The 26,157-nt window shown below is 45.7% G+C and overlaps 1 protein-coding gene across 1 annotated transcript in view; it reads left to right on the top strand.

Moving 5' to 3' along the window:
- The window catches only part of MYO5B (myosin VB), a 91,493-nt gene that overhangs the window by 41,596 nt on the left and 23,740 nt on the right, over nt 1–26,157 (top strand). The window contains exons 13-25 of the mRNA XM_088527889.1: nt 808–930; nt 1,762–1,845; nt 5,843–5,992; nt 6,955–7,052; nt 8,576–8,662; nt 14,487–14,598; nt 15,395–15,606; nt 17,560–17,716; nt 19,021–19,260; nt 21,598–21,837; nt 24,230–24,314; nt 24,584–24,732; nt 25,347–25,466. Coding sequence (XP_088384015.1) covers nt 808–930; nt 1,762–1,845; nt 5,843–5,992; nt 6,955–7,052; nt 8,576–8,662; nt 14,487–14,598; nt 15,395–15,606; nt 17,560–17,716; nt 19,021–19,260; nt 21,598–21,837; nt 24,230–24,314; nt 24,584–24,732; nt 25,347–25,466 — 1,857 coding nt within the window. The remainder of the gene's footprint in view (nt 1–807; nt 931–1,761; nt 1,846–5,842; nt 5,993–6,954; nt 7,053–8,575; nt 8,663–14,486; nt 14,599–15,394; nt 15,607–17,559; nt 17,717–19,020; nt 19,261–21,597; nt 21,838–24,229; nt 24,315–24,583; nt 24,733–25,346; nt 25,467–26,157) is intronic.

The following is a 26,157-nucleotide window of genomic DNA, read 5'->3' as shown; positions in this document are numbered from 1 at the left end:
TTTTCTTAAGCATTTTATTAGCATTATTTTAAAATAAACTGACACCTCTTGAATGTTGTCTCAGCAGTTTGTGAAACTATTGGCTGTCATTTGGTCCCCAGAAAAACTGCTTTTCAGTGTGATGTCTGTGCCTAGCATTTAGTGCAACTTAAGCACAAAAATGCTTTATTATTATTATTTTTTCCTTCTGTGGGAGCTACCTGGCTGTCAGAGTAGTACCAGCACTCAGGCATTTTCACTGGAAGCAAATTTTTACTGTATTTGTGTAAGACTATATGTGAAAATAACATAGCACCCATTCCCAGAATCAGGGAGGACAGGCACTTCTTTTCTCTAATATCCATGTAGCTGCTGTTGGCAGCATTCTTGTAATGCATATTATTTATTATTGAGCAGGGGCAATGCCAGTGTTTCCTTGTGACAAAACCAAACACATCCCTTGCCCAGGCAGCAAATACTGGAGTAGCCCCCTTGGCAGTCTGGTCAACAGGATCTGGAGTATGGATGAAGATGTGGGGAATGCCGATGGAGGCATGAGTTGGGATGTTGACCTGGAAGTTTTCATAGGTTGGTTCTCAAGCTCCTGCTTGTTAGATTTTGGTGACACCAGTGGAGAAATCGGAGTTTGAGGCTGTCTTTTTGGCTTTTTCTTGTCGACTGTAATGCACATTGTGGACTTACTTCTTCCCCAAGCTTTTTTGGTTCCTGTTGTCCTTCCTCCTGCTCAGCCAGCTGGGAGAGGAGCCTCTGGGCAGTCAGGGTATTCATCCATCCAATTGTATCTGTGTTCCTTTCCTTCCCACTCAGGTGCCCAAAGGAACGGACCACAACTGGGCGCAGAAGCTGTACAACCAGCACACGGGCAACCAGCATTTCCAGAAGCCCCGCATGTCCAACACCTCCTTCGTGGTGGTGCACTTTGCAGACAAGGTAACGCCGTGTGCTTGGGGCCTTGAGTGCAGAAAGGCAAATCCGTGGGAGCAGAGAAGAGGTCCACACGCACACACTCAATTAATTTATAGGAGCAGTGAGCTCCTTTTAGAGGGATGGTTGGCTGGGTGCTCAGACCTTGATCGGCTGGAAGGCTCCTGCCTCTCAACTATTGCACTAAGCTTTAGATAGGTATGCTTTCCTGAGCAGAGAAAAATCCTCTTTTGTCCAAGCCACAGTGAAATGACTTACTGTTGGGACAGATTCACCAAAGAAATATTGGAGCAGGGGATTATTTGGGAGAGCAGAAGTTTTGGAACAGTGTGTTGGAGCCCCGTTGTTTGGAGCAAGAAGATGCCAAGCTTTGCATGCATGTTTTGGGTTTGGATAGAAAATGTTAAAAATGTAGAACTACAAATACAGAAGTGCATGCGTGTGTGCATATAGTGTCCTTCTGTCCTTTTGAGGTTTATCAGTTAGCTCACAGGGAGCTTTGGAGTGCCTTTTAAGAAAAAAAAAAAAAAAAAAAAAAAAGGGGCAAGGCAATAATAGTCTTTGAGGTTCTGCCACTTTTTGGGGTAAAAATGCATCTGGATGCCCTACAAAATAGTTTAATGACTAAGAAACAATCTGTGCTTGTGTTAAGGATTTTGCCTGTGTTCAGATTCACTCTTTTTAAATAAAAAAAAATAGTTGTTACATTCTAGTTGTTCCCCTCTCCCTCTTAGCTTTTTGAGCGAGCTTGCCTTGGGAGGAACATGTTGTGCCTGTGTCATCAGGCTTTTGTGAGGAGGAATTTAACCTCTGCCTTTTCCCCTTTCCTTGTATTAGGTGGAGTACCAGTGCGAGGGCTTTCTTGAGAAAAACAGGGATACCGTGTATGAAGAGCAGATCAACATCCTGAAAGCCAGCAAGGTAAGGGCAGGAAGGGGATGTGGGGTCTGCTTTGTGTAGGAGGGGCCACGCTTGTCTGCAAAACGGTCGGATTTTATATGGACTTCCAGTATTGCCCCACTTCCATCCTTGAACCCACATTGACAATATACATGGGACATGGACATGCATAAAGCACACAGGGGCTTTGGTTAAAAATGACAAAGATGTTAAGGACTGTTAAGGAAATTGATGTGTGAATTGTTTAGAAACGGACTGGAAACACTCCTATGCTAATCAAAGTCAAGTTTAATTGCTTAAGCAAGTTAGTTTAGTTGCTGTTTAATGACTTAAGGCTTTTTTCAATTGCCCTAACCATTCCAGGTGCATCTCTTAATATTTGGGAGAATTAAAAAATATTTCACAGAAGTGTATGTCACACACTGAGATTTTGGTCCCTTTGCTTGAGAAGGAGCACAATGAGGGGAAAGGGAGCAAGTATTATTTATAGGAGCAAGAGTTTATTTCCGTCAAATACGAGAGGCAAGAGTGGGAAATTAATGGAGTGTTGTCAATGGCTCACCCTGCATTTCAGCACTGAATTCATAGGAAGACGGCAAAGTATGCAATTTTCCTGTCCATGGGGGCAGTTGCAGGTCTTTAATAACTGTGAAGCTGGGCTCTAATAATGCCCAAATCAAAAGTGCTGTGTGCTCAGGAAGCTTGCAGTTTTCTCAGAGCAAAAATCTTGCCTGATTAGGGCTTATTAGAAACACCAGGTAGTCCAGAGGAATAATTGATGCTCTATGATGAATTATTTAGCCAGGGCTGAACTTGCTGCTGAAGGTACTGCTCCAGTGATGGCTGTTTTGGGTGAGGGTTGGAGGACTGAATAAATGCTTGGAGATGTCCGATGGCTTTGTAGCTGTGATGAAAGCACATGGCCAAATGAGGAGGGGGAAAGTCACAGTTTGCTGCCTCCCTTACCTTGCCATCGTGGCCTGCACAGCATCAGCATCTGCTGACATCTGGGTTTTACCAAGGTTTTGCAAACCTTTCTTGGGAAATCCTTCTCCTTGTGCAGTAGCTACTCCATGGGGAGGAGAGCAAGAGGCTTGGTTCCTACTTTTGGCTTGCTGCCATCTCCACCTCTTAATGCCTCTGGATGGAACAGGCATCAGGATGGCACTCCAGAAGCAATGAAGTGTGTTAAGGACCATGCACCTTGGTTGGCCTCTTGCACAAGTGTCATTCCTGCCTCGCAGAGTAGGCTGGACTTTGATAGCAAAGAACCAAACCACACTCCTTGCAGCTGGTTTTCTTGGCTTGAAACATAGGGTTTCTTGCTTGGAGCAGAGTAACTTAAGGTATTAGGAGGTATATTTGAAGGCCGAAGACTTGGACTTACATGGCTCCAAAACTATGCCGATGATCTTTGGATCATGCGGAAGCACTTGGTGAGTTCCCAGTGCTGCTGTGGTGGCTCTGCAGCTGGTTCCCAGGCAGAGAGGGACTGTGGTTTTAACATGAAGCCTCTGAAATCCTACTTTTTTGCTTTCCACTTGTCCTTTTGCCAGGTAGATTCAGAGTCACAGAAGGGTGGAGGCTGGAGGGATCTCTAGGGATCATCTGGTCCAGCCTCCTTGCTCAAGCAGGGTCACCTAGGTTGAATCTGGGATCCAAACAGGATCATGTCCAGGAGACTTTTCAGCATCTCTGGAGAAAGAGACTCCACAACCTCTCTGGGCTACCTGCTTCAGTGTCACCCTCAAGAAAAATTGTTTTTCCTCATTCCGTCTCCTTCCTTATTTCATCTCCACCTGTCACATGGACTCCACAGATGTCTAAACCAAAGAGAAGTTGCTTTCTGTAAAGAGCAGTCCAGTTTCTCTGAACTTAACAGAAAAGTCTGAATTTGGAGGGATGTACTGATTTGTCTAAAGCTTGCCTTTGTGCTGATGAAGGCTGTGCTACAAGGACTTTGTCCTGCCTTGGAAAGGACCAGGATCAGACCTAAGCATGCACTGGCTTCTCCGTCATATTCCCACCAAGGCAATGCACAGGCAAGGTGGGGAACCGCTGCCAATTTAACACAGCAAAGACCAGAACATCTCTCTGTCAGCAAGTATGTTACTGATGAAGAGCTCCCACCGCAGTGGAATTGCCTCCTGCTAATTAGAATGCAATTATTTCAGCCAACGAGACAGCGAGGACTTTATAAAGCAGCTAATTACTTTTGAGAGCACTGGTCAGCTAAAATGGTTGAGAGATGGTGTTCTCCAAGGGAAGGAAGCTGGTCTGAATGCCAAGCGGGGAGTGCAGGGGCATGCTGTTAAAGAGATTATATTCCTGCCCTTTGTAATTATGAATAATGCACCAGCAATTTCAATTTGGGAAATCGTGAAGGAAGGTTTTGTCCTTCTGTCTTCCAGTTTCTGGGCTGGTGCAAATGGTTCAAGCTGCACCACTTTTGCTTTACCTAAGCTGAAAATTCAGCCCTGAGACCACTGCTGGTCACTGGCCTGGTAGCAGCACTTTAATGCCCTGAGCAGTGATCGGAGCCAGGGATCGATGACACAGACGACTAAGCATTGAAAGATATTTTGGAACCTGAAATGACAGCCTGGAATTTTGCTGCCATGTCCAGTGAGCTGCTAAATTGAAGTCTTCGTTGGTCGCCTTCCAGCTTCCAGCACCTGCCCCCTGAGCATCCCGCTTCTGTAGCAGGCAAAGCGCTGGAGATTAGCATGTCCTGAGAGCCAAACAGCTGCCAGGATGTCTTTTTTGGGGCTGGATGGCAGGAGGAAGTGTGCGAACCTTTGTTTTGGCATGTGCAGTGGGTAGGAGTTGAGCAAGCTGCAGAGATAAAAATAACAGCCGTGAGCACACAGCGGCTCCCCAGCGAGCACGGTCTCGGAGCCTGCGAGCAATCTGATAGTGTAATGCAAACAGTTGCTTTTCCACGCCAGTATTTAGACTGCTGCACTAGCAAGCTATGCAAACAAGCCGGCACCAGGGCTGGAAATACTCGTATCTGCGGTCGGGGGAGCGGTGGAGAACCATCTGGTAGGCAACAGCTGCTGGTAAAAATGAGATCAGCAGCCTTTAATAAGAATATAACGTGGTAAAGCACTGTTGGGTTTTGAGAACTTACTCTGAATACACCAAACTAGCCTTTAGGAGGAGCCGGAGGAGGCAAAGTCTAATGCGATTTGGTGACCGTGAGTTGTGGGAGCTACAACAGTCTTTCAGGCTCTCTCAGATCAAGCATTTATTTCCCATTTGTTTTCTTCATTCTGGATGAAGAAAAAGCAGAGTTAACCTTTAGATGGTGGAACAGCAGCTTGCAGACTTCAGGTCTGTGACCTGCTCAGGCTCTGCCGTCCTCTTTGAGGGATCAGCAACAAGTAAGAAAACAAGGCAGTGTTTTGGTTAAAGTTTGCATAGCAAATTTCAACTTATGTTTTTGCATTTTCAGAAAAGATTTGGGATTGGAGGGGGCTCAAATTAGCTGAGCGTGAGGAACACTGTCATTCCTCAAACTCAGGAACTCTCCAAATCCATCAGTGGGTAATGGCACTGGGTGCAGCTCAGAACTGCCTCACTTTTAGGCATGTGCAAGTAATGCAAAGCAGCAGCCAAATGCAGATTGGTGGTTTGCACCTCACTGAGCTGGGGTTTTGGAGCTGGCATTGCTGCCAGGCACTGCTGCAGTTAGCGTTTAACTTTGGGCCTAATGCAAGTATAAAGATGCTGCTCCTTTAAAATAAATAAATAATAACTAGCCATAGAAAAGCCATAACCTGTCCTGAAAAGCCAGCATGACTTTGGTAATGATGATTTGAGTGGGTTTCGACAGCCTTTTCGCTAATGAGCTGCCTGTTCTGCTCATTCCATTTAATGTGCGTGCTTAAAGAGTTGATGAACTGCAAAAGAGGGTCCCCGATGTCCCTGCTGGTGTGGTTTACACGGCTGCAACGCTTCTTGTCTTTAGTTTATTGCCCTGGTGAGGATGCTCAGCCCTTGTCTTTCCTTTCAGTACCAGATGGTTGCAGACTTGTTCGAGGACGAGAAGGACACTGCGCCCGCTGCCTCGGTGAAGAAGGGGACCTCCAAGATCAACGTCCGCTCTGCCAGACCCGCGGTCAAAGCGGCCAACAAGGAGCACAAGAAGACGGTGGGACACCAGGTACGGTGCAATGTGACAGGGTCGGCAAAGTTGCTCCATTCTTGGTCCTGGCATGAGTGATCAGAGGTGACCGTGACCTGTGCAATGACCTTGGTATGGAAACCAGATGGTCTCCCAAAGCTTAATGCACAGCTGCTTCATTTAAACTTACTGCATCTCCTGTGTCTCCTGTGATTTGGCTCACGGACAAGCTGACTGATAGCAGCCAAGCTTAAAAAGGGGGAAAAAAATGTAGGTAGACAGTACTTGGTTTGATGTGAGTTGAGAGGAATGGGAAAGCTGAATCCAGACACCTCATTTTCACAGCTGAGGGTGTCTCGCCTCCCTTCCATCTCCAGCTGAAACAGAGATGAATAAAAAGCTATTGTGCAAACTGAAGAGATTTCTCTTGCACGCCAGGGTTGTGGGATGGGATCGGTTTGGCCATGTTTTAGAGACCTTCTGGCAATCTTGGAAAGTAGCCTTGATTGGAAGGATGTAGCTGTGGCATAAGCCAAGCTGGGACTGCAGCGGGGTTCATTAAACTCTGTGTCTGATAGTGGTCAGAAATTGGAACAAGGTAGATTCTGACTGAAGAAAAAGTAGATTTTTTTCCATGAGGACAGCCTAGCAGTGGAGCAGGTGTCCAGCAAGGTTGTGCAGTCTCCATCCTTGGAGGTTTTCAAGGCGCAATTGGGTAGACCCCTGAGCAAGCTGGTGTGAGCCCATAGCTGTCTCTGCTTGGAGCAGGCAGGTGGCCTGGGGACTTCCTGAGCTCTTCCCAGCCCTTAAGGACTTGGTGATTCTGATTCCCACTTGTCTGTGCTCTGCACTGTAGAGCTGGAGCTCACCAGCGTCTTATCTGAATTGCTGCTGCACATGCTGGCCTCATAGGGGGTTTATATCATGTTATAGCTATGGGCTGGTATGGATTGCACCTTACAGCACCTTCATCCATAAAAATAAATGATTTTGTCTCGCAGTTCAGGAACTCCCTGCATTTGCTTATGGAGACACTGAATGCCACCACCCCGCACTACATACGCTGCATAAAGCCAAATGATGAGAAGCTCCCATTCAAGTAAGTTGGCTTTTGGATAATGTGCTTAGCTGTGTAGCACCAGCAACCTCTTTTTCCTTAAGAGATGCTCCTCTCCCAGTGTCGTTCCAGGTCCCAAAAGCTGGAGTTACTTCTCTTGGGTTTCATTAGGCATTCTCTGTCTCACTGAACTAAAAACTAATACATATCCTAGTAATTTTGTAGATGCTCTACTAGTATTGAAAGATAAATATCCTTAAATTGCACATGCTGTGGCACATTCTTGGTTTGCAGTGACAGCATGTTTAATCGCTTTGATATAAATAGAGTATTAAACAGTGAAAAGTAGCGGAGAGAAAAATGAAAAGGTGTAGATATGCAGCGAGCTCGCAAAATTGCTTGCAAAATGAACAAAATAAATGTCTCAATGCTTCCAAGGTAAAGTGAAAAAAACAAAAACATGACTTTGTTCAGCCTGAGGCAGATTTCCAGGTGAGTGAATAGCTGGAGTAAAAAGGTGATCTGGGTCTTCCCTGTGCTTGAGAGGTGTATCGAAAGCTGTAAGCATGGGGAGCAGTAGCTGATGGCCTTGTTCGACCTCTTGAGTAATGTATTTGTGCCTGATCTTGTTCCCTCTTACTGCAAAGTAGTTTAGCCATTAGGGGAGAAGAATCTTATCCTAAATTAAGTTACATGTTTTTTTGTTTCATTATTTTCTTTAGATGAAGTACAGAAGTGTTTACTAACCCTCTCTAGTGGAATTTAAATAGATGCTCTGCACATGCTCCTACCATGGGCTGAAAATATCAGAAGGAATGTCCAGGCTCTGAGTGGAGACGTTGCATTTCTGTATTGCCAGGGCAGTCTGGATTTATGGCTTCAACTGAGCCTATTTACTTGTATATAATACTGATGTCTGTACCAAGGTGGTGAAAACTGGCACAGATGTAAAGGAGTTTGCATTTCAGAGGCAGTTCTGCTTGAAATGCCAGGAAGAATTAGAGAAATGGGATGTCAGTGACACTGCACTGTGTTAGCATCAAAGTGGTGTCGTGCAGAACACTTCGTGTTACAGCTTTATTGTTCAGGAAAAAAAAAAAAAATTTCCACCTAAAACTTAACATTTTTCAGCTGTGAGAACATTTTTTCTTCTTTTTCTTTTTTTTGCTAAGATGAGACATTTAGCCTGGAGAAGAGAAGGCTTAAGGGAAACCTAATAGCCGTCTTGTAGTATCTGTAAGAGGATTACCAAAAAGATGAAGCCAAGCTCTTCCCAGTAGTGAGAGGATGGGAGACATCAGACGTAAATTGGAAAGAGAGGATCAGATAGGCAGGATCAGATAGGATCATATAAGCGGCATCATTGATGCTTGCTTTTCTTTGACTCCCATGCTGATGATGACAGCAGAGCCTTTTTTTCTGCAAGGGACCCAAAAGGCTCACTAAACCAGCACCAGCTGCCTCAGAGCTTTCCTTCCTTGCAGTGCAATGTCCGGGTGGGTGTAAAGGACTGAATCACCTGCCGTGTTGTGTGTGTCCTAACTGTATCCTGACTGTAATTGCAGTTTTGATGCGAAGAGAGTGGACCAGCAGCTCAGAGCTTGTGGTGTGCTGGAGACCATCCGCATCAGTGCAGCTGGCTTCCCCTCCAGGTACTGCCACTGAATTGAGCACCATGCGCCGCTCGTGTGTCGTTGTGTGGGAGGGAGGAGGAGAAGAAAGCACCAGTGTTTGGAGAAACAGGATTGAATTTGGTTGGCTTATATCCAGGATGGATTTCTCCTTTTATTTCTGTTTTCTATTTTACAAAACCCCCGTCGGCTCCTGGGGATCCCCAATGCAAAGAGCTGCGTTACCAACTTGCAATGCTGGGTACTGGAGAGTGGGGTTTTATCCACTGGTACAGCAGTATTGGCCTGATAGTCTTACAAATTTGACTCACTTGGAAGCCAGAGTTGCGTTTTGGGACTTCCCTGCTGCTTACCTGAAGCTCCCCACACTGCAGGGCTCTTTGCACTCCTATGGGATCTTATACCTTCCTTTCCTTTTCCCTGGCTTCAGACACCTGCTGTAATAGTAATTGCAGCCCCGAAATATTTTATTGTGTTCGCAGAGCAAGAAAATAAGGGTTGTAGATCATTGTTGCGGGTTTCGGCTCAGCACATCTGAAGCCTATTTGACTTGAAACTCTTGCATTGTAAAAAGGAAAGGTTACGGGTGCTGTGCCTCTTGCTGATGGTGATAAGAAGAATTCAGCAGAGGATTTTAGGGGCTAATAAATCCCCAAGCATAAGCTATAAATAAAGCCTGGAGAGGACAAGGGCAAATAATTCTGAAAATGCATCTGCAGAGCTGGAGAGCGGGGCCGCGGAGCCCGGCCCTCGTTTTGGGGAGGATCGGGCTGCATCACGTGCAGTGATGGATCCGCTCTTCCGTGGAACCCATGGGCTAAAATCTGTGTGTGGTTTTAAGGGGAGGGAGGAAGAGGCTCCCGGGGGACGTTTAGGATGTATTTTGGGGAAATGCTCTACTGGTGTGAGGACCTCTCTAAGCAAAAAATCCCAAAGGCAGATGTGACCTGTCGTGTGATCCACCTGGATGCTTTCAATTATGAGAGTCTCTCCAAGGACAGGAGCAAAACAAACCTCTTCCATCCCTGCAGCTTGTCAGCTCTCCTTCTCCCTCTAGGAAAACAAAAAGGTGCAAATAGCTGTTTGGTTTTTAGTCTTCCTCCGGGTGACCTTCCTTCAGCTCAGTGTTTGGGATGCTTCAGGGACAGGTTCCTTGTTTGCTTTATAATTTCCACAAGATAACGGTGCGAGGCAGCACCTCAGCACCGAAGGAAGTGTTTGTTTTGGATGCTGCTAGTTCTGTCCTGTCCTTGATAGTGCAACTGCAGCCTTGAAAACAGGAGCAAAGCGTCGTGCAACACGGTGAATAATCTTTGTATTTAAGTAGACTCTATAAACTTGGCAAAAGCTACTTCCACAGAGTCTTGCTCTGTGAGAAGTGCAATAGGGGTTTTAGTTCTTTCTGGGTTAACATTCATGAGATTGTGTTCGTGCTTTTCATCACAGCACAAAATCTCTGTGGGCATCTGTTATTCCGTTGTATTCACTTTTATATCGATGCAAGTCAGTGCGTAACACCTGAAAAAAGGATCATTGCTTGAAATGTAGACCTTGGGCGAAGTTTATATAGTCAGATTGCTTTAAAGAATCATACAAATCTTGAAATATTTGTGAATATTCTTGAAATATATGTTACTTCCTTTTTATTGTTTTTCAACCCATAGGAAAGACATAATATAGATCCACTGAAAGGTGATGCCTCACCTTTCCCTGTTCTGGTTGCACCCACCTTTATTTTATCATTTCTGTGGAATCCTGCATTCATCAACTAACTGAAGTCAATTGAAAATGTATTATTTGTTTTGAAATGCCACAGAGTCGTTAAGAAATGTATTTGTTAGGGTGTACATAAGGGATTGTGATGAATGGACTGTGTTAGTGGTGCCGATAGCGTATCTATCATCGGTTTTTGTGGGCGAAGCGCGGAGCATGTTTCCCTCGTATGAGCCATTTATCTTCTTTAGAGAAACTGGTTGCATAAAAATTAGGCTATAGAAAATGAATTGATACAGAGCTCAACAAATAGCAAAATGCTCTGAAACGTGTTTTTCACCTGAATTTTAACCAAGCCGTGCCTTGCCCTTCATGCGCAAGGTGAAGGTGTTCATATCCCTGAGGTCTCCTGCCAGCTGATCCCATCGAAACTTTTTTTTCAAATAAGGGGCATTTCTTGTTTTTCACCCCGACCAGCCTTTACTGGTTGGAACTGGCTCCCAGGTACCTCACCTTTATATCAGTTTGATGTGAAATCCCAGCTGCTAAACTCCATGGGTGCTAAACATGGAATTGAAACGTTTTATGGGCATCCCTGTGCATAAAGCCACTTCTTGTAATGTGTGCTGAGCAATCTTGCAGCCTGTTCAGGGAAACACAACCTATAAATTGTGTTTATCTACTCCCCCCAGCTTCTCACCAAAAAAATGTGATTTATTAATAGTGTTGTTTTTTTCCCCCCACATTCTGCTCTTTGAATATATTCAAGGTAATTTCAGGCAATGCCAGTCTGAATATTTTGGAGCTAATCGAAAGGCAAATCTGTTCTGCAGTAAACAAAGCAAGAGAAATTTTCCTCCCTGGGTTGTGGTTTCTAAAGAAATTTCATAGCAAATTTTGGCTCAGCTGCTCATCCTGCCCAGCCCCAACCGGATCTCCGGCTCCTGCAGAGAGATCGATGCGTCACACCTCCAGGACCATTTAAAATATTGATTATTCCAATAGGTAGTGTCACATTGCCTGGGAATTTTTTTTTTGTTATTATTTTTTAGTTTAGCTTTTGCACCTGCACAAGGCTGTGTGCACTTAGAAAAGGTAACAGGATGGTTGCATCCCAACTGTTCCTTTAGGTGACCATTCACTGGTCTGTTTGGCCAGGTCTCCTGCTCCTGGCAAAATCAGCAACCATCCTCCTTGTTTTTCCAGATCAGTGAGTATTTTTTTTTTCCAGCAACTTTAATTATTTTCTGGTATCTCTCCATTCCTTTTATTGCTGCTTTTCTTTGGTGGCCTCTTCAAAGCAAAACTTTGATGTTTGAGGTTGCTTGAGCTTGATCCTGGCCCCAAGGTTGTTATCTTAGGAAGGTTGAGCAGTATCAGTTGTTCCTCACTCTCCCTCTCTCTCAGCTGTGCCGGTGCAAAGATCATCCTAGTAATGTTTTTTCTCCCTGATCACCTATCTGAATTTTGTAACTTGATAGTGGAAGCTAAGGAGGTCAGAACTGCCTTTAGTCAATGGTCTGTGGGGGTTTCCCAGTTCCAAGAGGTTTGCCCTTGCCCTGTGTTGTGATGATTGTGGTGCTGATGGAAGAGGAAGGCCACCTTCACGCCCAGCTGGGGCTATTTTAATAACACCCAGCAAGTCCAAGGGCAACACAACCCTCTTGTCCCAACCCCTGCTGCGGCTGCATCCTTTGTCTGTGGGTACCTAGCAGCAGGGAAGGACCTTTCCATGTTTTCTCTTTTACTGAAGATGTTGATATCTAAACAGACACATGAAAACGTGGGGTTTGTTTGTGTTTTAAGTTCATGCCCCAAGCATTAAGCGCCAGTATTTCTACCCAAGAGAGATCTTGGGCTTGCGTAGGGCTGGGGAATCATGTCTCTCCAAGCATCGTGTCTCTCCAAGCAAGGTAATTTGATATGGCTTTAAACCTTAAGTGGCTTAAGCAGCCGCGTTATGTTAAACCTAAATGCTTTAATCACTTCTTTCTGGGGAGATCCTGTAGCAGCGGCTGGGAACCTCTGCGCCTTCCCTCACCTTAACGCTGCCGTCTTCATCTGGACCAGCAACGATCCTGCCCAGGGAGCCTCCTGTGGGGCCAGCAGCCTCGTGCCCTGACGAGCCCATTGCACGAATGGCTTCTGCTTTCCAGCGCTGCTCTCCTTCCTCAGCGCCGTCCCAGTAGTGTCTGACCGTTATCTGGTTTCTCTTGCCCATGGCATCAAGGCCCTGCTTGACCACCTGGCCCCGGGGTGGCAGAGCTGATATTGGGCTACTTTGTACAAATGGCAGAAGCAGCGTGAGCTCGAGGCTGTCGAATCCCGTTAAATCACTGTGCTGCAGGTGTCTGACTCATGTTTGGAAGCATCTGTGAAATTTGGCCCATCTCTGCATGGGTGCCAGAGGATGGGTGGGTTGCGTTGCGCTCTGCCCAGCCTGGCCGCCTTCCCTCGGTTGTGGCTGCCTCTTTGCCATCTGCTTGTTGCTGCTGCAGCCCGCTAGCACCTGCCAGAGGACTTTTTTTTCCTCTTAATAGCAGCATTTAATACTACCAGCCTCTCAGCTGGCTCTGGCAGATTAATGGCAAAACTTCCTCCTCCTCCTCTCTTCCCCCGGGCTCTGCCACAAATTTTAATTTAGATTTGGGTTAGCATCAGATGTGATCCTACATGCGCAAAGCCAAAGGGCCAAGGCCAGGTGCTAAGCTGGAAATGCACTTACAAAGAACAGCAACTAGGAAAGGAAGAGAGAGCAGTTTTGGCTGAAACTCTCCGTGACATGAGCCTGTAGCCTGGGGTAATTGTTGGGTTGATTTGTGCACTTCCTCACCCCAAGAATGGCTCTTTGCAGCACGCATGTTTTTTTAGTTACTGTTCTCTTAACTAGTGGTAACTTGGGACTTTTGCTGTCCTCAGTAACAGTCTTCACTTTGATTTTAGATAGAACACTAAGGACTTGTTCTAGTTTTTGCCATTCCTGTACTCTTTGCAAACAGAGTTAAAGGTGCAGGTCCTCCATGAAGGAATTGGATGGCCCTTCCCAGGCCTCCTCTGTTTTTTTTCCCTTCTTTCTCTTTATGAACCTTTCCCTTCTACTGTGTTCTTTTAATTAGTATCTTGCTTTTAATCATACTGGTCTTCCTCCCTTGCTGCATTATTCGGGCCAAAGTGAAGCCGTATTCATCATTTCACTTGCAAGAGATTTCTGGTACATCTGCCTTGCCAGGTTCCCAGCTTGCAGGGAATTTCATTAAAAATGAGACGTTTTATAGAGGTATCAATCTTGTGCATGGGAGCTAAAGAGATGGCAGGATGTCTCTGTGGGAAACAGACCTGATATAAGGACCTGTCACAGGCATGATACTGCCTTTTGTGATAACCAGAAAAAAAAAAAAAAAAAGGGAAGAATTGGCTGTAGTGGCACAAAGATAAATACATGTGTGGAGCTGCTGGGCTGCAGAGAGGGTTCTACGAGGTCAAGGCTCATGGACGGCTTTGCTGCGGGAGAGCAGAAATCAAGATCTCTGCAGCCTTCTCCCATCCTTCCCTTGGCATCCACTCTGCAGGTTCCTTTGGACTGGTGGCAGCTGCTCTTTGGCCGTGCTGGTAACGCTGGGTGCTTCAATTAGCAAATCTGCTTCTGAGGGCCCATAACTCGCCGTAATTCGGAGAGGGCTGAGGCTCAGCAAATGCAAAACATCATCCAAGCTGCTGCCTTGGCTCTTCAGGGTCCAAAAAATTTCATGTTCGTTTTGAAGATCTCAGCCACAGACTTGCAATGGTGGTTAGTTAGTGAATTTATTCAAATTTCTATATTTGTTGGAAAGTGTAGCTTTTCTGCTGCACTCTTGCTGCAAGCAAGAGTGGTAACCAGGAGGAAGATGCTCCCAGCACGATGCATGGGCAGGGGAGCTCGCAAGCCCTTTTTTGTGGAGCTTCTGTTGCAAAGTAGGGAAGCACCAATAGAATTCAGTAGGGTTCAAATAGGTTTGAACCAATAGGGTTCAAAGGAAGGCTGAAATGATGTTTGGGTTTGGACAAGGTAGCTCCTTTCAGGGAGCTGTGGAGGGTGGCAGTGAAGAAATAGTGCCCAGGGCACAGGCTGATTCTGGGTGTGCTGTGTTTTCAGGTGGTCCTACCACGACTTCTTCAGTAGATACTGTGTCCTTATGAAGAAGAGAGATATCTCCAAGAATGACAAGAAGCAGATCTGCCAAACCTTGTTGAAAGACCTCATTAAGGTGAGCTGGGACTGACCTTGTAGTGCAAAAGTACATGACTGATTTGATCTGAATCACCCTCCCTTCTCCCACTTTACCTGCTGCTTGTGCAGGTGCTGATTAAGTCAAGTCAGCTTCTTCCAAAATACGCCATCTTGATGTGTGGGAGACTTTTAGTAGGGACTTCCATGCAAAAAAAAAAAAAAATCCTTTGCATGGGACCTTTTCTCCTTATATATGTCAGCAAATCCCTTCCACTTCACCTTGCTGCTCAGACTCGTGTGCACTACTTCTAAATTATGGTTGCACACTCAGAGGTTTCTTCTTGGTCTCTTGCTGCAGAGGAGCCCAAAATGTGCATAGCACTGGAGTCAAATTTTTATCTCTGGTCCATGTTTTTTAATGAGATTTTGAGGAATTTATTCACTTGGGTTCCTTGCTGTAAAGGGCCTTTTGTCTATGCCCTGAGTGTTGCCTCCTCAGCCACATGTGCCTCTGCAGATGCAAGCCCATATCTTCTCTAGAACAAAACCTTTTCTTGAAGTCTCCTGGGCTTCCATTGGTCTATAAACAAATGCACTTAAGACTCATATAAATATGTGGAACTCCAGCCTGAATCCTATTGGTATGTTTCTAAATGAGTATATAGAAGCTGAATTAGTTGGGAATCTAATTGCACCTTCATGGAAAAGAATTGTGAACTGAACTGGTAAATTTGATTCAAAATTGTGTTATTTGTATCTACTGAGCAACATACAGACATTGAAAAAAACTGTTTACCTGAATTAAATACAATTTCCTTTATGCTTTTGAAAAGGATCCAGACAAGTTCCAGTTTGGACGTACCAAGATCTTTTTCCGTGCAGGCCAGGTGGCATATCTGGAGAAACTGCGGGCAGATAAGCTTAGAGCTGCCACCATCATAATTCAGAAGACAGTGCGGGCCTGGCTGCAGAGAGCCAAGTACCAGCGGCTGAAGGGGGCTGCAATAGTCATCCAGCGTTATGCCCGCGGGCACCTGGCTCGCAGGTAGGTCCTTGGGGCTGGCTGGGAACTCGTGGGATGTGCTTCTTTGTGCTCGTATCCATGGTCAAGTCAGTCTGCTGTGCCTTGGAAAGAAAATAGTAGGATGCTTTGCATGAAAATGCTGATGCTCCCTCTTTACCTAGAGGTTTTGGCCCTTGCGAAGACAAGATGCATTTCTGCGTGTAGCTACCATGCATGCTATGGGGAAGCTTTGTGTGCCAAGCTCAGGGCTTGTGCCTGGCCTTTTTCTCCAACCTGGCCAGGGACAAATGATCTGAAGTTCTGGTGTAATGTCAGAATTAGCTGTATTTCCATGTGCTGAGCCAAGGTAGTTGCAATCGAATGATTAAAGTATTCTGACCCATTTGGGTGTAAGTATGTGGCAGAACTAATATTTTGGAGGGACTACCTCTGGCAAAGAACTTGTGCATCAGTGATGGAGCACTGCATGAACTGGCCTGTGCTCCTACAGAGACCACGTCATGTCTCTGCTGGACCCGAGGAAAGGGCTCAGCATATCTTCTGTGTCCTCTATACGGGGAATCGCTCCAGATCACTGACAATGTGGTTATTTACAGTATAGGTTAATCGAACAAAGAGATGAGCTCTTCATGTCCTGCAATCCCTTCACTAAGGGGCAGTTAAGCAATTAATATCTGCCCTTCAGAAATGCTGCCTCATAATCCCAATTAGCTCCATAATCTTAATTAGCACCTGGGCGTGGTGAGATGCTGCCAGCTGAGCTAACATGCCCAGCATGACCCAGTTGCTCCTTAGCTCCTCACACACCCAATGCTGGATTTTTTTTTCAATTAATTTGGACAGTGGAAGGTTGCAATTTTCTGTGTTCCTTCAAAGGTGGCATCTTCGTTTCCTATAAATCGTAGTGTATTTTGAAAGTATGTAATGGTTTCTAATGGGAAGTGCTTTATGTATTTTGGTAATGACCTCTGGTTTGCTGCAGAGTGGGGCCCATGGGTCACAGATATGTCCTAGTGAGGAGGGGACAAGCTCCCTTGAGCATGGGCAACCAAAGAGGACATTAAAAATGAGATCCCTCTTATGGGGTGAGTTTTTTGCCAGCATGTGGAGAAGGCCAAGGCAGATGTCTTCAGTGCTCACAACTTCAGGAGCTGGAAGACGCCCTCAGAGGAGGAATCCTGCTGCCTGGTGTTCCCTATTAATAGCATTTCCTTGGACTTTTTATGGCTGTGGTGTTTCCCTGACGTGACTTTTTGGTTCAGCTCTTCGTGCTGCTTTCACAGAGCAGGTGGCACCTGGATAAACTGCTCTCCTCTTTTTGGAGGCACAGCATCCCTCCTGCTTCTCATTAGCAAGCTCTGCTTCACTAGGTCGTAAAGAGAAACCACTGGCTTTCGAGAAGGGAACGCGTAAGCCAGTCTGATTACTTTTGATGTGATTTTCCCAAAATTAAAAAAACAAAAGCTTAAGCAAATATTTATTTAATGCTTCTTGCTGAGAGCAATAAATGCATCATAAGTTCAGAAAAAAAACAAGCTAGTTAGCAAATTAATGGGAGGTTTTATGAGTACTTACTAAGCCATGTAACGACAAGTCAAACACGGACTGAGTCTGTGACGGGGAGCAAGGTGGATGGAGTCAGCTGTATCCTGTGTTATTCTCCATGTGTAAATCCCCTGGGGCTCTGCTTGTGGACATTGCTGGACCAGGACATGCTGGTTTTAATGTCACATCCATTTGCTGCAGGACTTTCATGGCTGGACTTGCCATGGTGGATACCTCGTGCCTCGCATGCTTTGTAGAGCTAGGGGCATTGAGTCCCTAGCCTCTTTTCCCACCCTTAATGCTGGGATGGTCTGTCTGGCAGCTACTTTTGACCAAGTGGGGTTTTTCTCCATGCACTTTAACATCATGATAAAAAGAAGGGGAGATGAGGCTAAGGCTCATTCCTAACCTCTTCCTGGTGCTTTGCAGATTCGCTGAGCACCTGCGGAGAACGCGGGCAGCCACCGTCTTCCAGAAACAATTCCGAATGCTGAGGATCCGGCGGGCTTTTCAGCGCATCCGCAGTGCCACCGTCACCATCCAGGCTTTTGCTCGGGGCATGTTTGTCAGGAGGGTTTATCGCGAGGTAGGACCCCACGGAGCAGGGATGAATGGGAAGAGCTAGTTCGTCACGGATGTTTTGATGTTTTCCTAATCCAGCCACCTCCAGTGTTTCTGGAGTGCCCGCGTTGCCTGCGAGCACTGCCATTTAGAGCTGTGCAAGCACCAGTGATTTTGGCAGCAGCCCCTCTGAGGAGAAGCTAAATGCAGTTCATCATGCAGCTGCCAGCAGGCAATTTAGAAATCTGGAAATGTCATTTACCCGTGCTTGACAAAATTCACCTGGCAAAAAGAATTTGTGTCTGAGCCATGGTACAGGTGCAGCCACCGGTGCAAAGGGAAGGCCGGCAGGGTCTGCTTTGGGAAGCAACAGATTGTTTATTGATATATAGAGCCCTTTTAATCAATTCTCTCTGTTATATACTAGCCCTGGAGATCAAAAAGGTTTGCTGCGCCTGAGTGATACAGGGAGAGATTGTCCCTCTAAGAAAATTGGGAATAGCTTTTTTAAATTTCAAGATATTGCCCTCAAGCCAGGCTCCTGGAATCTGTAAATGTGTAATCCTGGAGCACATGGATATGGATGTTGGGGCAAGTCCATGCCTGTGGCCAGCCACAGGTGTCCCTTTGGCATCCTCGTCATGCCCAGGAGGCTCTGCTGCGCGATCGGAGGGGGCACCTGGGGTAATATCTCCATCTGCAGGAGTGCCAAGGCTGAGGATAGCAGTGCTGTAAGCTCACCGGAGCTTGCAAACAAAAGATTTGTCAGGAGAAACTGATACGCTGCCTTTTGTGATAAAGTCTGGCCTGAGCTCGTACCAGTAAACTGTCTTTGTAGGTTTTAAATTCCCCTGATATTTCTTCCCTCCCTGTGGCACAGATCAGCATGGGAAAGTTATTAGCAACCTGCTGGTTGCCTCTCTAAAATGTCAGTCTTTAGTTTTAGAGAGGGAATTGGACTGCCACCTCCTGAAAAGGTTACTGGAGATTTGAGGGAGAAATACGATGCCAAAGTGACAGAAGCTTCACGAAACTGGAGGAGGTACAGAAATCCCACCGTGCGGGGGAACTGGCTGCAGACAACGGTGGGAAGCCTGCAGGATCTCATCTGAAGGCTGAGGAGATGACAAGCAAACCCACCAGGGCAGCATTTATCCTCACTGCAAGCACAGAGCAGTGCTCAAAAAGTCAAACCCTGTTTTGATGCAAGTGGTGCTGAGGCTTTGGGTAGGGTGGGCAAAGCGTGCGGGACAGACCATGCCGGGCTGCCCTCACCTTTAGGGGGGACTCTTCTCTCCTGATTGTCATTTCTCTGCCCCTGCTTCGCAGATGCTCATGGAGCACAAAGCCACCATCCTGCAGAAGTACGTGCGCGCGTGGCTGGCCCGCGCGCGCTTCCTGCGCATCCGCAGGGCCGCCATCGTGCTGCAGTGCTACTACCGGCGCATGAAGGCCCGGCGGCAGCTCAAGGCCCTGAAGATCGAGGCCCGCTCGGTGCAGCACCTGAAGAAGCTCAACATCGGCATGGAGAACAAGGTGGTGCAGCTTCAAAGGAAGATCGACGAGCAGGTACAGCCCGAGCTGCGCCGGGAGGTTAAGAAACACTCGCCAGGGTCCAGTTCTGTCCACAAATACCAGTGAGGAAATTCACATTCATCTCTATCCTTCCCTAGCCTGCAAAAGTGGAGTTTAAACTCGAGTTTTCTTTAAGTCAGGGGACATATTTGTAGTGCCAGTTGCTAGTAATTACAATTTATCGTTCTGCTTGGAATGTGTCAAGAGCTCTTACACATTGTATGAGATGAAAGCCATCGTATAAGCTGTTTGCTGCCAGGGAAAGTGTGGGGGTGGAACGATAAACAAGAAACAATCTCCAGTTAATGTTGATTTTCTCATGTTGAGTTATGATAGCAAGAGAAACGTTTGCTTTAGGGAAAGAGACATTGTGAGCTTTTAAGTAGGGAGAAATCAGAGGCTGGAGATTTTGTCTTGATCTCCTTGAATCTCTCCAAAGGCCGTTTTGAAGCAGTTACTTTGATGCTTTCTGTATAACTTTTGCAGGGAAGAATTGCTGTGCTCTCATACTCATTATAGCCTGTCCAGAGAGCTATTTTTAACCGCCCTTTCAGGAATGACAGCTTCCCCGGGATGCTCTGGAAGTGCTAACGAGCCTCCCAAGCTCAGGTCCACTACAGTGCAGCAGAAAAGTTGTACCATCCTATTTTCCCAGAAGTATCCTCATTTCAGTCCTTGCTAATCTTTAAAAATACCCGTTATTTTTTAAGAAAATAATAATAAAAACAATGCAGGTAAGCTGGAGAGCTGCAGTTGTATCCTTATCTGATGAGCTGAGGTAGAAAATGGTTTTATTTCTGCTACTTTAGTTCATGCGTGAATAGAGATGCGCAATACGCGGTATGCCCCTGAGGAAGAGCAGATCTTGCTTTGAAAATACTCAAACTTTTTAGTGTGTGTCAGCTTGTGAACTCTGGTGTCCACAGCTCTGTTTAATTTAGGCCTGAATTAACTGAATTCCTAAGTCAGGTGGCACTTCTGGAGGTCACACGGAGAGGGGCCAGAGGGTTTTGTGCTCTTCTTTAGCTCTGCCCAAAAAGGAGCGCTGCTGAAAAAAAGGACACTTCATGCCTTTTCTTCTTGTGTCCTCGTTTTTGTTCTTCCTTATTTGACTCCAGTGAACATCTTGGCAGAGGAAGAGGTGGTAAATTGGGCTGCTTGTCCTGATCAGTCAAAAATTGTAACCTGGGGCTTATTTGCTCCAGTGGCTTAAAAAAAAAAAAAAAAAAAAAAAAAGCAGTTCTGATTTTTTTTTTTTTTTTTAACATTTTGTCTTTTGGTTTCGTCACCTCAAGCTTTTATTACACATCCTGTGAACTAAAAACTTAGTAGAGGCAGCAGCAGTTTGCCGGGTGGTGGTCTGGCGCTGCTGATGGAACCAGGAAAGGCTCAAACTGGCATTTTTGAAACACACACACAAAACAAAACATCTGTTTTGCACGGTTGTTGTCAAGAGTACAGGCCTTTAAGCTGTGTTGAGACCCTTCAAAAGGGAAAACCTCCAAATCAACTTGTTCTGCTTTTCTTTATTTTGAAAATGATTCTCTTTTCCCCCATGAATACCTACCTGATGGTAGCAAAGATACCATTCTTGGGGGGTGTTTCCTTGCAGCTCATGTTCTGCTGTGACTTCTGAGGGGAACAGAGACAGGGACTTTTCTGTGGCTAACATTAATGATGTTTTATTAGTGACAATATGATTCCCATTGACTTTGGGCCAAACCATGGAAATCAACCAGGACTGCAGAATTTTCAGGTCTCAGAGCTGGGGTAGAAGGAAAGAAAATCATTTCCAAGTGCTTAAAAAAAGAAAATCTGAGCAAATGAAAAGGCTTTATTGCGCTGGCAGTCCTGGAGCTACAACTTGATGCCGGGGTCGGAGGGAGCTTTTTGTGTGCCAGCTGGCAATTACGCTGCAGCTCCTTGCCACAGCAGCTCCCTGCGGGCATGAAAATCGGGAATAAAGGGATAACAGCACGCTGAAATATTGCAAACCAACTGCATTCATCGGCGCTGTGTGGAAGCAGTGATAAAAGTGGGGCTTTTTGTTTTGCTTACAAGCACCGGCAAACTTTGCTTGCTTTTTACCTTGACTTTGACATCAAATTAACAACTGCCCGTGTAATTGCTACGAAAATATCGTTGTGCTTTTGTCTCAGGTTCGAAATTGTTTGTAGCTTTGTCAGCTTTAGCATCATGCAGAAATGTTTGCTATCCAAAGTGTCTTGTCCACGTTGCTCCAAGATGTTTGACTGCTGCCTTTGCAGTGCACGCACTGCTCTTGCTCACGGTCTTATTTTCTTCTGTTTCGGGGGGCCCATTGACTTGCAGAGCAAGGAGTACAAGCTTCTGAATGAGCAACTCTCCACGCTCACCTCTGCCCATTCCTCTGAAGTGGAAAAGCTCAAGAAGGAACTGGAGCAGTATCAGAAGTGTCATCAGGGCGATGGGAACCAGCTCGTTAGCTTGCAAGAAGAGATGGAGAACCTCCGTCTGGAGCTGGAGAAAGCCCACGGAGAGAGGAAGGTGGTGGAGGACAGCTACACGAAGGAGAAGGACCTGCTCAGAAAGGTACATGTCACCTCCCGTGATCTGGAGGTCTCTCCTAGGTGGACTGAACTGATGGATTTCTGCCGTTTTGGCCGTGGTGGCCCCAACCAGGCAGCCAGTGGCTACTGGTGCTGGCCGGTCCTTGCAGTGTCCATGCGACTCTGAGACAGAGAGACTGTGCACTGAGCAGAAACTCAATGATTTTTTTAAAATTATTATTCTTTTTCTTTAACCAAACCAAGCTAGTGGACCTGCTTCAGTTTAGGGCACACTTCAATAGCCAGCTGCAGCGCAGACCCTTAGAGGGCCAAAGGATGCTTTATTTTGCAGGTGATGATGTGGCTGGGGAAAAAAACCTGCTTCTCCTTCTTGCTCTTGCTTGCACATCCCCTTCAGTGCTTGAGAGAAGAGTTGATTTAATGCCCAGTCAGGCGATGCACTGCGAAAGCACAGGAGCAAAGCGAAAGCTTCCCCTTGCTTCAGAAGTGCCTACAGCAGAGCAAATATTACCTACTTTCCCTGGACAATAAATGGTTTAATTATAAAGCCTGGCAGTTGTTTCCATTTCTGGGAGTGCTGCAGACTCTCAGTTCTGGTTTTGCTCTCCATTACGTCCTCTGGGCACGGGGACAAGGAGGAGGACCAAAACGTGACTTTGCTGCCTGTCCCCTCTGTCCAGCCTCCTGAAAACTAGCTCATGTGGAGGAGCAGCTAGTGGAAGGATTGCTGTGAATGGTTTTTGTACTGTAAAATTATTTTTTTTCTGTAAAAATTGGTTTTTAAGGCAAAAGTCTGCTGGAAATGGCTAGGAGATAGGGAGGCTTTGCAGTCTCTGAGCTAACTTTGCTATTGGGGGACGAAAAAAAACCCTTAAGCTATTTCTTCTGGCTTTTCGTTCTCAGTTTGGAATAATCCTTCCAATTGTGTATCGTGACTAAAAGTGAAGCATCCTAGAAGAGCACCAGCAATTTTCCTTAGGGCTTTCCATAATATATAACCCCCTTGTTTGGTGAGCTGGGATGACCCAAAACCTGGCCAAGAGCTTCAAAGGAAAATCCCCCCTCCCGAGATCAGGGACAGGCTGGAGCCACATTTTGGAAGCGGCTGGTGCCAGTGGAGGCGTTTGGGAAGGGCTGGAATGGTCCGGAGTGCAGCACTTAACATCCTCCCTAGGAGCTTATCCGGGCAGGCACCGCTCTGTGGGGGCTGCCGTGTTTGAAGAACCTTCAAAAATCAGCTTAGGTAGAAACCTTTTCTACCAGCGAGATGCAATATATAAAAGGTACCAACGGGAGCAGCATATTTTTTTTCAAACTGAGAATCATTGCACTGAGCCTTTCAGATCAAAAATATTCCTCCAGCTTGGTTGAAAAGGCTCCAGATTTTTATCCAGTCCTATTTTCCAGCTGTCAGACCTCTGCCTTCCGGGCAGAAGAGTTCGTTATTGGCGTGTTCTCCACTGAGGAGTGGTTATAGCACAGCCCCATTGCATCCAGTCTTTGCTCTGATGGGATAAGCAAGGCAGGCTCTGTGCTGCCTCGTTGCATTGCAGGTCACTATTTAACCATATGTGTGTCTTAGTTAAAATGGCACCACAGAAGGCATTGAAATTCCTGAGGATGGACAAAATTACGGGATAGGCCGCTTTCAGGTGGGCTCTGTATGTGCTGTGGCAAGTAACCTTCCTTTCCTTCATTTCAAATGAAAAGCTAGGAAAAAAAGAGAAATAGTATTTAGTAGAACTCAGTTCCTGCTGTCACTAATTTTTGCAAGGTGATTACTGTTGTTAATAATTTATACATGCATTTCTCTTGCGCTTTACCCTGCTGTGAGTTTTGAAGCAGCATGAAGGAGAGTTTTGTTAAAATGACTATATTCCTATTGCATGAAGTGGGTACAAAACCTAAAAAGTGACAAAAGGCTTGACACATTTACCATTAGGCTTCCAAGCTGCTCCCTGGCACCATGTTCCTTCTTAAATAATATGTTGTTTGCAACAGCCAGCAGATTTTCCATTTATCCCTGACATCTCTGTTCCTCTTAATTTCCTTTAGCTGAAATCCTAGCTTAAATCCTGCAGGTTTTGTTTTTCTGGGCAGGAAGTCACATTTATCCTCACGGCCCCTTTCCTATCTCTGCCCCTTGCCGTTACGTTTTTGGATTTTGCAGGTTTTGTTAGCGGCAGGACCTGCAGGTGCTTGGCCAGGAACTATTTGAGTCAGCAGATTCATGCAAGGAATATGGGGCAAAAAACTTGTCGGAGTTGCTGGGTGTTTCAATCTGACATACAAAGAATACCTGAATGGCAAAGAAAAGCTGAGGGGAAAAAAAGCTTCCCATCTTCGGCCAGGTGAAATTTAATCGTGGAGAAGAGTCTCGGCGCTTTGTGCTAACACTCTGCCTTGTTTCACAGCGCATAGCAGACCTGGAGGAGGAGAACACACTCCTGAAGCAGGAGAAAGAGGAGCTGAACCACAGGATCCTGGGTCAGGCCCAAGGTAGGAAAAAGAAACCTGCAGGGAAAACAGTCTGGGCAAAGCCTCGGTCTCCAAAAAGGCTCTTGTGCATGTAAGGGAATAAAAATAAATAAAAATAAAAATGTTTTGAAATGGGGTGAATACCCATGGCACTTCTCAAATCTAAGTGTTATTTCCAGCCTGTACTGCTCTCACTCACAAGTGGGTTTGTGATCACAGAGCTGCTTTGCTTGTGCTGGAGATTTAGGGGTGAAGATTATATTTCACTTCTGCCATTTCTTATTTTAAAGATGAATTTGCTCAAAACACTTTGGAGGAAAATCTGCAGATGAAGAAAGAGTTGGAAGAAGAGAGGTCTCGGTACCAGAACCTGGTGAAAGAGTATTCGAGGCTGGAGCAGAGATATGACAACATGAGGGATGAGATTACTATTATAAAGGTAACAGAAATCCTGGAGTTAGACCTGTTTTGTTCTGTCTAGGTCACAATGTTCCCTAAATACTTGGCCACTCTTGGGCACTGTAGACTGAAGGTCTAGGTTGAAGGCAGAGCACGTGCATTTCTGGAAGAAGGATACTGATATTCCCAGCCTCCCCATTGCTTGCAACATAGAGGTTTGTGTGCATCTTGGTAAAACCTGGCTTGTACTTTTGCGTGTGTGTGTTTTTTTTTTTTTTAATTTGTTGGTGTCAGTGATGCTGACATGTCAAGTTGAATTAAAAGAAAATCTCCCAGATTTCAGAAGCCTCAGCCTTTCCTTTCAGCTGTGCTAAAATTTTAGTATTGAAGTATACAATGGGATAATTAGAGAAGGCCGTTGATTTGCTGGAAAGCTGTTTGGAGGAAGCCTGTTAGGGCACCACAGGAAGCAGAAATCATGAGCATAGGTTTGCACCTTCACACTGCACTACTGTCTGTTGCATGAGCAACTGCAATTCATGTGGTGTAATATTTAAACAAAACTTCTGCATCGTTTTACATTTTGTTTTGAAGGATTTTCTTTTAAGGTGTTCCCTTCCTTAAAGCACTGATGTGTCTGCATCTCTTTGACAGCAATCTCCGGACCACGGGAGAAACTCATCCAACCAAAGCAGCTTGGAGTCTGACTCCAATTACCCATCGATATCGACCTCTGAGCTCGGGGACACCGAGGATGTGATCCAGCAAGTGGAGGTAGGGTGACTTGGGCAGCTCACTCCTCGTTTTGGGGACTGAGCACCCCAGGTCTTGCTCTGCAGGGAGCCCATGTGGGATGGAGCCTGGCATTTCCAAGGAGAAAATTGGCTTTTGTGCTGCCGAAATATCCTGCTAATTGCTTGTAAGGGATTGCAAAGCAATGATGCTGTAGCAAACACTTACTTACTTGTTGGGCTAGGTTTAAATAGGGCTCTAAAAATAATAAAGTGCTGCGTTGTGCCCGGGCCGGCTTAAAGGCTTATGAAGATGTACGCAAACTGCAGGTGTTGCTGCAGCTATTACTGCCACTGATGGCAATATCTATGTAGTGAGTGTCCTCCAGCAGGATTACAGATCCCATTACTTCTTGCCTTGAGCGTTTTCATTCTAGTCTGTTTTTACAAATACTTTGCTGGCCAGCACAGTCACTGTAAGCAACAGTCCCTCAGTGCTGGTTAAGGACATTCTAAATGATTCTGTCAAGAATAATTAATTAAGAAACCCTGCGCCAAAGGAGAGTGGTGTTGCTTACATGTGGATAGGCTCCTTTTTGAACTCTATTCTCATGAACTTGAGGTCCTGCATCGTATGGATGGAGGATGAGTGTTCCTCAGGTCTGCCCTCACCCTAGCAGGACTATACTTTGATTTAGATATTAAAAGTGCCAATTAAAAAATAAATAAATGCC

The sequence above is a fragment of the Tinamus guttatus genome, unplaced genomic scaffold, assembly GCF_059628265.1.
Source record: "Tinamus guttatus ecotype Peru unplaced genomic scaffold, ASM5962826v1 Tinamus_guttatus_pri_ptg000293l, whole genome shotgun sequence".
Classification (NCBI taxonomy): Eukaryota; Metazoa; Chordata; class Aves; order Tinamiformes; family Tinamidae; genus Tinamus; species Tinamus guttatus.
The sequence above is the reverse complement of the archived record's forward strand: the minus strand, read 5'-3'. Positions and strand labels throughout refer to the sequence as shown.